Raw genomic sequence first — 10,964 nt, 5'->3', positions numbered from 1 at the left:
TCGCAAAAACTTCTATTTTACCAGTGAGAAAAGTACAAGTTGAGTTAAAAAGTGTCGTGAGATAAATAGCATTCGCTACCAGCCCTGTGATCGCGAACCGCCGCAAGTCCACTACCGCTGCTGCTGTGACGTAAGCGCGCAGTGATATCGCGCACCTTTATGTGGTGTCCCTTGAAAGGCTTCCCGTTGTTTATTCGATAAATTCTGCATCAAAGCACGTTCCGAGGAGACACGTTATTTACTAGGCCCGCGTACCCGCAAATTCCTATTCTTATCGTTCGTTTCCGTCGTTTTCTTCCACACAGGGGGAGGTGCGCAAACATCGGCAAATCCGTTTATTTTCGTTTTGTTTTGTTGCCATTATACATCACATTTTCATCATAAAACACACGTCTTCGATCACTTTTCGACTGCTGGTCTCCACGTGAGAGGTTGCGTGTGAGTGTGTTGCTGGCTGGCTGGTCTCAAGTCTCCGTAGCGTAGACCAACCGCGAAGCACGCGACTCGAGGAAAAGAAGGAGGCACAACGACACCAAGCCACGAATCACAATCAGAACTCTTCGGGGAAAGCACTAGTTAGTCTTCTTTCGTCGTAGTCAAAGTGAAAATCGATACACCAGAACTACTGGAAGCAGCAGCAGCAGCAGCAACGACTTTGTGAGATAGTTGCCTAAAATTTAGGAGGCAACTTGGCGATTCCGATAACATAGCAGCCATGGCACAAATGGGCAGAGCAGTGAAGAATCTTGAGCCACCGCGTCCGCTCAAGTCGACGTTGAAGCAGACCCATGTGCACGTGCCCGTATATGAGGTGCAATCCAGTAAGTATATCCAAAACATCCTTTTTCATGGTGCTTCAATAATCCGTATTACCTGAAAAAACTGTATAGAAAGTGACCATTTCAAACGTCAATTGGTAGATTTTATGAAGACTGACATTGATTGATTCTAAATAAAAAGCCTGTATCCGCAATAATCGGGACACAGAAGTACGGCTATACCCAAGTAACCACAAGCATTATATCATAACATTAATTCAATCGTATTATAGTTTAGCTAATGCAACATAACTTTTATTTTACATCTGTCAAGTAATGAAGCGTTTAATCTACATTATGAAAGCATTGAAGCATTACGAGATTTTGACAGTTCTGTATAGTTCTATAGAGCCGTTGTGAAATGCTTCATTGCATTACCACGTTAAAAGCTTTATAGCAATCAATAATGCAAGCATTTATTACTTTATATATGCCTTTACTAAAGCTTCCATCTTTGTAAACAGAAAAATATCGCTCAGTTCGAAAAAAAAACTGTAAAACACTTTTAGAAACAGAACCATTCAAAACAAAAGAAAAACAAACCAAAATGTTCATGGATTGCTGCGGAGCACTTAGATTATCATGCTCAGATGTTGCTGTTTGAAAATTTATATTATATATGGGTTTTTGGGTTTCTGGTTGGGACATGAAAACAATCAGATGCTGAGGGAACAAAAATTATGTGGGTTATCGGTTTCCTTATTTAATATAACGCCCCGAATTCATAAAAGGAAGGATTAAAGCGTTGTTTGTATTGTTTCTTATTTATTGTATTTAGGTAGAAGTGAGCACGTATGAAAACAAAATAAAAACTGAATCAACACAGACGAATTTATATTCGAGAATAACAACTGATGGCATTCAGACCCCAGCACATTTTTTAGAGTTGCTGAAAACACAACTTAATAAGGCACGAGCTAAGTATACGTTACTTTATGTTGCACATTTTTCTAGGTGCAAAATACATGGTATCGTAGCACACAACGTTAGCGCGTCCGAGTTTCATCGTGGTTCAGTTTCAGCAGTCTAGGTTCAATTCCCGAAATACAATAAAAAACATCAAAGTGAGAGTATCGGAAGATAAAAATAGACAGAAAAATGAAAAACATACTTTTTTTTCTTTTTTGACATGATGCATTAAGTATGCATTCCATACGATTTGATTGCATTAGCTATAAGGTACAAGCATTTTATATGCTTTAGCAATCACCACAGTAAAGCTTGCTTTAAATCAACAATAGTAGCGCCACTTTCGACTTTAAACCTACTTTAATGGTGCCTATATGACAAAACAACTTTATATCGCATGTCATATAATACACTATAAAGCAAAATTAATGCTCTATATACAGCGTCATGGTTACTTGGGTAGCTCTGTAATGAATCGGTAAAACTGGCCAAATAATTGACTGAGAACTCTTTGGTGTGTGTTTATTCTTTGTGCCAAATTTCATAAAAGTCGATGCATTACTTTTAACTGTGGATGAAAAACAAACAGACGTGGTTTTAAGCATTTTGTACAATCATGTCATGACCAATTTTCATTCGCATAATAGTTGGTTCTTTCACGCAATAGTTCAAAGTTCTGTAAAGATCATTTTGAAATTCCGTTAGAAGTTATGATACTTACAGACACACTTTCTTGCAAAATTTCATCAACTTTGATCAATTGGTTTGAAAGCTACTGGTGTTGATAGGGGTGAGTATTAGCGAAAATTTTTCCTGTTTTTCATGTGCGATGTTTGCCTATTCATAACTTTTGAATTTCTCTGCCAATTTTCATGAAATTTTCACAGAAGGTAGGTAATTATGTGTACCGTGACCGGCCCTAATTCTGCGCAGTCCCTAATTCGGCGCACTTTCTCGAATATACCATAAAATCGCGGACGCTAGTTCAATATTAGCTTCAAATATATTTTTTGAATATTGCTTCAATAGTAATGAAAAAGTTTGTGAAGAAAAAATTTTCAAATCAACGATCATTATTTTGTAAAAAAATAAAATGATGTCGCAAGTACTGTAAATTGCCTGAAATCTGTGTCCGTTAGCGAAACTGCTAAAATGTTGCTTCATGAGCTGAAGCATTTTGCGACATAAATAATGAAGAGAATGTCTGCTTTTCCATGCGCATCCTGTACTACTGTCTTAGAGGAATCAGAATCGGCAAAAAAGAATTGAGTTTTCTTCTTCTTTTTTAAATCTTCTTGTTCTTCTTAGGTGCGCAGAATTAGGAACCGGTATTAAATGGTGGTCCTAATTCTGCGCAGACATTTCAACACTAAGTTTTGAACATATAATTAATAAACAAACATCATATAAATGCCACCATAGTTATAACTGGGATATTCTATGTTTCTAGCAATTCGGTGAATGTAATTACGGCTCAACAAGTTAGTTTATGAACTTTAAAGGCTAATTTACGATTTTTGAATTTTTGATCTGATAGTTCGACCGGACTAACCACTTGTTTTAAACATTTCAGGCCAAACATGTCTAAAGGTCCAATCTGCAGAAGAGAGGCTCTCTTTGATTTCCCTCTCTTTCGTTAATATCTCAGCTGTTTATTTGTATTATGATTCTCTCCTTGCATTGAACGATGGTCAAAACAATTGTCTTTTGATTTGTACTGCAAAAATAATTGAAAAGTTTACCATTACATTGCAATAATTGAAAGAGAAAGTGAACAAAGAGAGCCTCTCAAATGCAGATAGGGCCTATTGAAATGTTTGGCCTGATTTGCTATCAACCTCGGGGGAAATTTTATGTATTCATGCAAGCATTTGTCAAATGCGAGATATGATGTGAGTTTACATGGAATTTTGTTAAACAGTGGAAACCCTGGAGTTAGACAAGAAAGAAGTTTCAGATTGCAAACAAAGATTGTGCCACCTTGTCATGGCGAAAAAGTTGATATTGCCTTTAGAAATGAAAGTAAATTTTACTAAAATGTGCACATGCGAATAACTAAAAAGCTTTACGTAGTAGTATTCGATAATGCTACAAAATCCTTTTGTGTATTATGATTCAAATTCCCTTTGCTTAGTAATCAAAGTAGGTAGTATCAATGTTGAGGACATGCAACGTTCCAATATGGTCGTAATGTCGTAAAAAAGTTGAACATCAAGAATTCAATTGAATTTCATCTATGAATCATGTTCCCATTACAACATGTTATCTTTTTAGTGTTTTTTCCCATGTGCGCAGAATAAGGAACATTCCAAAAATGGGTGCGCAGAATTAGGAACAGAGACACACTTTAGAATTTTCATGATTTTACTTAAAAATTGAGTGTTTTGTATAAGAATTATATTTTTCCCTCATTAACAAAGCTAATAACTATGTGCAGTCAAAAATTCAGCCAAATCGGTTCGATTTGGAATTTGTTACAGCTGATTGAAATTGAAAAAGTCTTAGATGCGCAGAATATGGGCCCTCCACGGTATATTATGCCTGCAAAATTTGATGATTATTGGTATAGTACTTTCAATAGTACAATTGAAACAATAAAGGGTGCTGACTAATTGCTGTCTGAGGGGCTAATATCACGTTCAGTCCCAATACATGTTTCGACTATAACTTTGTTGCTAGTACATCGATTTTTTTGGAATTTTGCCTATGCAACAAATGTAGCTTGAGAGGTTTGTGTTCAAAATTTCTGCCATTTTCTTTGCCAAATTCAAAAGTTACAGTGCTGACAAGCAAAACTAGGGGCTGTACAAAATTCAATGGCGCACACTCTACTCTTTCATTGCTACAACAAAAAGTACTGCACCGATTAACATTGAATTTTGTAGGTAAAATGAACACATCTTAAGATGTTATTATTCCAAATTTGAGCAATTTTCATGTATCTATTGTAAATTAATAGCTGTATTACTGTATCCCAATTATTGCGGATACAGGCTTTACGTGCACTGCACCAACACCAGAACAATCTTATCAACTTCACCTTTCGAGCTTATCCGATTTTAATGTGCAAACCTGCTTTTCCTAACTAGGATATCCTAAACAACTTTTTCTAAAATTAGGGGCAACACAGATCTAACGAGAGAAAATCTTTTCTCATTGGCATTTATTTATTATTATTTATTTATTTATGTTTATTAACATCCAACGGATCTTTAAGATCTAATTGAATTGTGTACTTAATTCTAAATATGTATTTCTGCAAGATGTACATTCACTGACGATTTAAACATTAGACAACATTACGTTCACAACAATACAATATGACAAACAACAATGTACAACATATAGCAGGGGGCAGCAGGGACGAAAGTCCTGGGGCCTGACGCACCCCCCCGCTTGCGAGTCAGCCGCGTAGTCGCCGGCTAAGAATAGGACTACTAACCCCAATTCAAGGTGTCAAGCGACCCGTGCTGAGGAATGAGTGATCGAGGGGGTGAAAAAGATGCTCGATCTTTAACGGAGCCTGTGGGGTACCTGGGCACCCCCCACAGTAAGCTGTCCCTTACCGCGTTAATGCAGGGCTCTGGCGTGGTGGACATTCTTTCCCGTGCGACTCGTGGGATTAATCATGAAATCAAACAAATCAAGCAATCAAAATTCAGGTGGAAGTAGTGGTGGGATCAACCCCTTCGCAAGAAGCGGGTTGATGAGATCTCCGACAAGGAGAAGTGAGGAGATAGGCGCTGGGAGTTGCGTACGCAGCTCAAGCGTGGGTGCTCCAGTCCACTTCCCGGCAAGCCAGCCGGTGGAGGTTATGGACGGAGCGTGGTTGTTGAGGGCCGTCAACCGAGGATCCAAAGGACGGTCCGCAATAGAGGTGGCTGAGCAGCAGCTTGGCAAAATCATCGACTTTGCGTCCACTAAGTCGAACATAAGCAAGGACCTGAAAACGGCCTTGCTTCGACTTAGGGCGTCGATCGACGATGCCAAGCAGGAGCACGCGGCACTCGCGTTGCTGACTGCTGCAGCAGCGGAGCCTGCAAATGAGAAAGTGCCGAAGTTTACCCAAACGGAGGCCTTCTCCTTCGCAGGAAGTCCAAATAAGGCGGAAGCGACTGCTCGCGACAAACGGGGCAAGCAATCGCAGAAGCGGGCGAGGCAACCGTCAGGCGAGGAGCTGTCTGGCGGTGCCCGCAAGGCCAGGCGAATCATTACCCCGAAAGTCGGTAATAATGCCGGAAGGTCGGACCCCAGCCAGGGTTCCCGGAAAGCTGGGAAGGGTGGGCCTGAAAAGGCTGGCCCGTTCCGGAACGATGGGAACAAGGGGTTGCGACCGCTAGTGGGCCCTCAACAGCCACAGAGTAGGGCGATCCAAGGGGAGGACCCCCCTTGGACGAAGGTAGAGCGGAAGAAGAAGAAGGCGAATCCGCAGGTAGTAGCGCAGGACGCCAAGCCAAGGCGTAGGAGGGCAGGTGCCAAGCGCGAGAAAGGCGACGCTATCGTCATCAAGACGGAACAGTCCAAGTACTCGGACGTCTTGAAGATGATGCGAAGCGACGCCAAGCTTGAGGGTCTTGGAGCCGACGTACGCAGTATTAGACGTACTCGTACGGGCGAGATGATCCTGGAGCTGAAGCGCCAGAAGGAGCACAAGGGCGCCGCCTATAAGAGGCTGGCAGAAGAGGTCCTTGGTGAGGGTGTGCAGGTGAGGGCTTTGACACATGAGGCGACTCTGAAGGTCAAGGACATCGATGAGATCACCGAAGTGGAAGAGCTCGTCACGGCACTGCGGCAACAGTGCGATGTGCAGGTGGCCGCCGCAGCCGTTAAGCTACGGAAAGGGCCAGCAGGGACACAGGTAGCTTTGGTTCAGCTACCTGTGGCGGACGTCAAAAAGTCCGTTAAAGTAGGGAGCATAAAGGTGGGTTGGTGTGTATGTCACCTGACATTCCACGAGCCACCAGAGGTTTGCTTCAGGTGTCTGGAACCAGGACACAAGTCGTGGGACTGCAAAGGCCCCGACAGGCGCAAACTGTGCAGGCGATGCGGCGCTGAAGGTCATAAGGCCCAAAGCTGCACGAGTCCGCCCATCTGCATGATCTGTACCGGGAAATCCTCGAACAACAGACATCCGATGGGTGGTCCAAGGTGCCCGGCCTTCAAGAAAGCCGCAGTGAACAACAAATCACAGTGCAGGTAACGCAGCTGAACCTGAACCACTGTGATGCGGCTCAGCAACTGCTTTGTCAGGCAGTTTCTGAGTGGGAGACGGATATCGCCATCATATCGGACCCATACCGAGTACCCGCCGGCAACGGCAACTGGGTCGCGGATGGGACCAGAAAAATGGCGGCGATATGGACGACGGGTAAATACCCCGTTCAGGAGTTGGTGTCTACTACCTATGAGGGCTTCGTGGTCGCCAAAGTAAACGGGGTCTTCTTCTGTAGCTGTTATGCGCCTCCGCGGTGGCCGATCGAGCAGTTCACGCAAATGCTGGACCGCTTAACGACCGTGCTAACAGGGCGAAGGCCGGTGGTAATAGCGGGCGACTTTAATGCCTGGGCCGTGGAATGGGGAAGCCGTTTCACGAACCAGCGGGGTCAGATCCTGCTAGAAACACTGGCCATCTTAGATGTCGACTTGGCTAATGTCGGTACCAAGAGTACCTTTAGTCGGAATGGAGCGGAGTCAATTACACTAGTTTACAGCATTTTTGAACTCGGTAAGCTGATGATCATTTTTGGTGTAGAATCATGCCCTGAGTTCGAAAACGCGAAGGAAAAAAATTACAGTAGAGCGGAAATTTTTTCGACTTTCCATACAAGGTTGATGATTTGAAATCGATTTTTGTTCTATTTTTAAGCAACGTCGCTCACTTCAAACATCTCATTCTCCGTAATCAATGCTATGATTGGGCTGAATTTTTTACTGTAACTTGCCTACATATGAAATGTTAAATAAACGTCGAGAAAGAATTTTTAGATTGTTTTTTTCTTATTGAAAAAAATACATTTCTTCATATATTTTTGGAAATTTGGCTAAAATTTAAGGAGATCGTCCCTAAAACTCGCTAATATCTTGAATTTCATCAATCTGACGCAAAACCTGCATTCAGATGATCGAATAGTATTGTATTCAACTTTTAATTTATGGAAAAAGATTTGAAATTGGTTGAACAAAACGCAAGATATTTGAATTTTAGTAAATTCCATATTTTTAAAAGTTGTAAAACTCGATATTGAGCTAAAACTCAAAAAGTGCTCTACTTTAAAATTTTTGAAGCACGCTTTCGAAATCAGTACTAAATTGTGCTTCAAAAATTTTGGTCGTTAACAGAAGTTCACGACTTTCGTTTTATTTTGTAAACTAGTGTTATTGACGTGACCTTTTGCAGTCCTGGCCTAACAAGTAGTTCGAACTGGAGAGTAGATGATGGCTACACTCACAGCGACCACCTGGCGGTTCGCTACAGTATCGACTACAATAACAGCAGACAGCGGATAGAAGAAGAGGCGGCTAGGTCAAGGCCAAGCCCTCGCAGGTGGAAGACATCATACTTCGACGAAGGGGTATTTAGGGAGGCGCTCCGCCGTGAGCGAAACTTAATCGGTTTAGACGGCGACGAGCTGGTAGCGGTGCTCTCACGTGCGTGTGATGCGACCATGCCTAGGCGAGTCCACCCTAGAAATGGGAGGCCACCGGCTTACTGGTGGACCAACGCGATTGCGGACCTGCGCCGCGCCTGCCTAAGGGCTAGGCGGCGGATGCAGCGAGCACGATCAGAGGAAGAGCGAAACGAACGGCGGGTGGTGTTCGCCGCTGCAAAAGCCGCGCTTAAGACCGAGATAAGAGCAAGCAAAAAGGCCTGCTTTGAGGGTCTCTGTCAGAGTGCCAATACGAACCCGTGGGGTGACGCCTACAGGATCGTTATGGCCAAGACGAGAGGTGTGATGGCTCCTACAGAGCAATCTCCAGAGATGTTGGAGGGGATCATTGGAGGACTTTTTCCGCGTCATGATCCTAGTCCTTGGCCTCCTTTCGTAGGACAGCCGGGGACTGGGGCTGGCGATGAGGAGAGGGTCACCGATGTGGAACTTGCGGGGATAGCTAAGTCCCTTAGCGTAGGTAAGGCCCCAGGTCCGGACGGAGTTCCGAACCTGGCCTTAAAAGTAGCTATTGCAGAGGCTCCCGAGATGTTCAGGTCTGCTATGCAGAAATGCCTGGACGAGGGAGTTTTCCCAGAAGCTTGGAAGAGGCAGAGCCTGGTACTATTGCCAAAGGCGGGGAAACCACCCGGAGACCCGTCGGCATATAGACCAATATGCTTGATTGACACGGCGGGGAAGGTGCTCGAAAAGATCATCCTCAATAGAATGTTGCGGTTCACCGAGGGCGAAAATGGTCTTTCGAGTAACCAGTACGGCTTCCGGAAGGGGAGGTCCACCGTAGACGCTATCTTGTCGGTTACAAAAACCGCCGAGAAAGCACTCGAGCCTAAGAGGAAGGGAATTCGCTTTTGCGCGGTAGTGACTCTGGATGTAAGGAATGCGTTTAATAGCGCCAGCTGGTCTGCTATTGCCGATGCGCTCTTGCGTCTGGGGATACCGGAGTACCTGTACAAGATTCTCGGAAGTTACTTTCAGAATCGTGTACTAGTCTACGACACGGAGGTGGGTCGGAAGTGCTTTCACATAACCTCAGGAGTCCCGCAAGGTTCCATCCTGGGTCCGGTGTTATGGAATGTCATGTACGACGAGGTGTTGAGGTTAGAGTATCCAGTGGGAGTGGTGATTGTCGGATTTGCCGACGACATTACGCTCGAAGTCTACGGTGAAACGATCGAGGAGGTAAAGTTGACTACCAACCACTCGATCAAGGTTGTGGAGGCGTGGATGCGGTCCAGGAAACTGGAGCTGGCTCACCACAAGACAGAGGTGACGGTTGTTAACAACCTGAAGTCGGAGCAGCAGACGGAGATCAGTGTAGGAGACTGTACTATCCTGTCAAAGCGCTCCGTCAAACACTTGGGCGTGATAATCGACGATAAGCTTACTTTCGGTAGCCACGTCGATTATGCCTGTAAAAGAGCCTCCACAGCTATTGCGGCACTGTCCCGGATGATGTCCAATAGCTCTGCGGTGTACGCCAGTAAGCGCAAGCTTCTGGCTAGTGTTGCTACATCCATACTTAGGTATGGCGGCCCGGCGTGGGGCACCGCGCTAAGTACTAAATGCTACCGACGGAAGCTGGAAAGTACTTACAGGCTTATGTGCCTGAGGGTTGCGAGCGCGTACCGTACCGTGTCACACGACGCTCTCTGCGTCATTACTGGTATGGTGCCTATCAGCATTCTTATCAGTGAGGACATGGAGTGCTTCGAAATGCGCGGCACAAGAGGCATACGCAGGACTGTCAGGATGGCCTCTATGGTCAAATGGCAGCGCGCGTGGGACAGCTCCACCAAAGGAAGGTGGACCTATAGGTTGATACCGAGGGTAGATAGTTGGATTAATAGGCGCCATGGGGAAGTCACATTCCACCTGACACAGGTCCTTACAGGTCATGGTTGCTTCCGACAGTATCTACACCGTTTCGGGCATGCGGATTCTCCCGAATGCCCAGTGTGCAATGGTTTAGAGGAAACGGCGGAACACGTTTTGTTCGTGTGCCCGCGTTTTCGCACAATGCGTGACCGCATGCTTGCCACATGCGGGGAAGACACAACTCCGGACAACTTGGTCCAGAGGATGTGTAGGGATGAGTTTGGCTGGAACGCCGTTTCAACGGCTATTACCCACATCGTCTGGGAGCTACAGAGGAGGTGGCGCGTGGACTCGGAGAATGGCTAGTCCAGATGCAGTACAAGAGGTGGTCCAGGGGTTCGGAGTCGGCTTCGTAGGTCATACCGGTGCCCTGCGGTCGAGATCGACCCTTACAACGATTAAGTGGCCGCGGAGAGGAAGTCCCGGTAGCGGTGCTGTCGTGGCGTCGGTCTACTGGGTTGGATCCGAGCCCGCGGTTGGAAAGGGGTCCCCGGCAAGGGTCGGGGTAGGTGAGATCCTGCTGTCTGCAACCTACGGGTGCATCTGATAGGGCCTGAAGGGTAGTGATACCCTTCCTTGCGGGCAGGTCAGATCGGGTTGCACGTGGGCATCAGTTCTTGATGTCCGCTCAGCAGTAGGGCGCGGGCGGGGTTGACCCTGCCCGCCTTCCGAGGACAAAGGGAGTGGCGAG

At 45.2% G+C, this 10,964-nt stretch overlaps 1 protein-coding gene across 1 annotated transcript in view; it reads left to right on the top strand.

Annotated features, from left to right (window-relative positions):
- Positions 1–286: 286 nt before the first annotated feature.
- The window catches only part of LOC109411691 (eukaryotic translation initiation factor 4E-binding protein Mextli), a gene marked incomplete at its 3' end in the record, with an annotated part of 44,346 nt that continues 33,668 nt past the window's right edge, over positions 287–10,964 (top strand). The window contains 1 exon segment of the mRNA XM_062849043.1: positions 287–821. Within this exon segment, the coding sequence (XP_062705027.1) occupies positions 716–821 (106 nt within the window).

Source organism: Aedes albopictus, chromosome 2, assembly GCF_035046485.1.
Source record: "Aedes albopictus strain Foshan chromosome 2, AalbF5, whole genome shotgun sequence".
Taxonomy (NCBI): Eukaryota; Metazoa; Arthropoda; class Insecta; order Diptera; family Culicidae; genus Aedes; species Aedes albopictus.
Note: the sequence above shows the minus strand (reverse complement) of the source record. Positions and strands in the feature narration are given on the sequence as shown.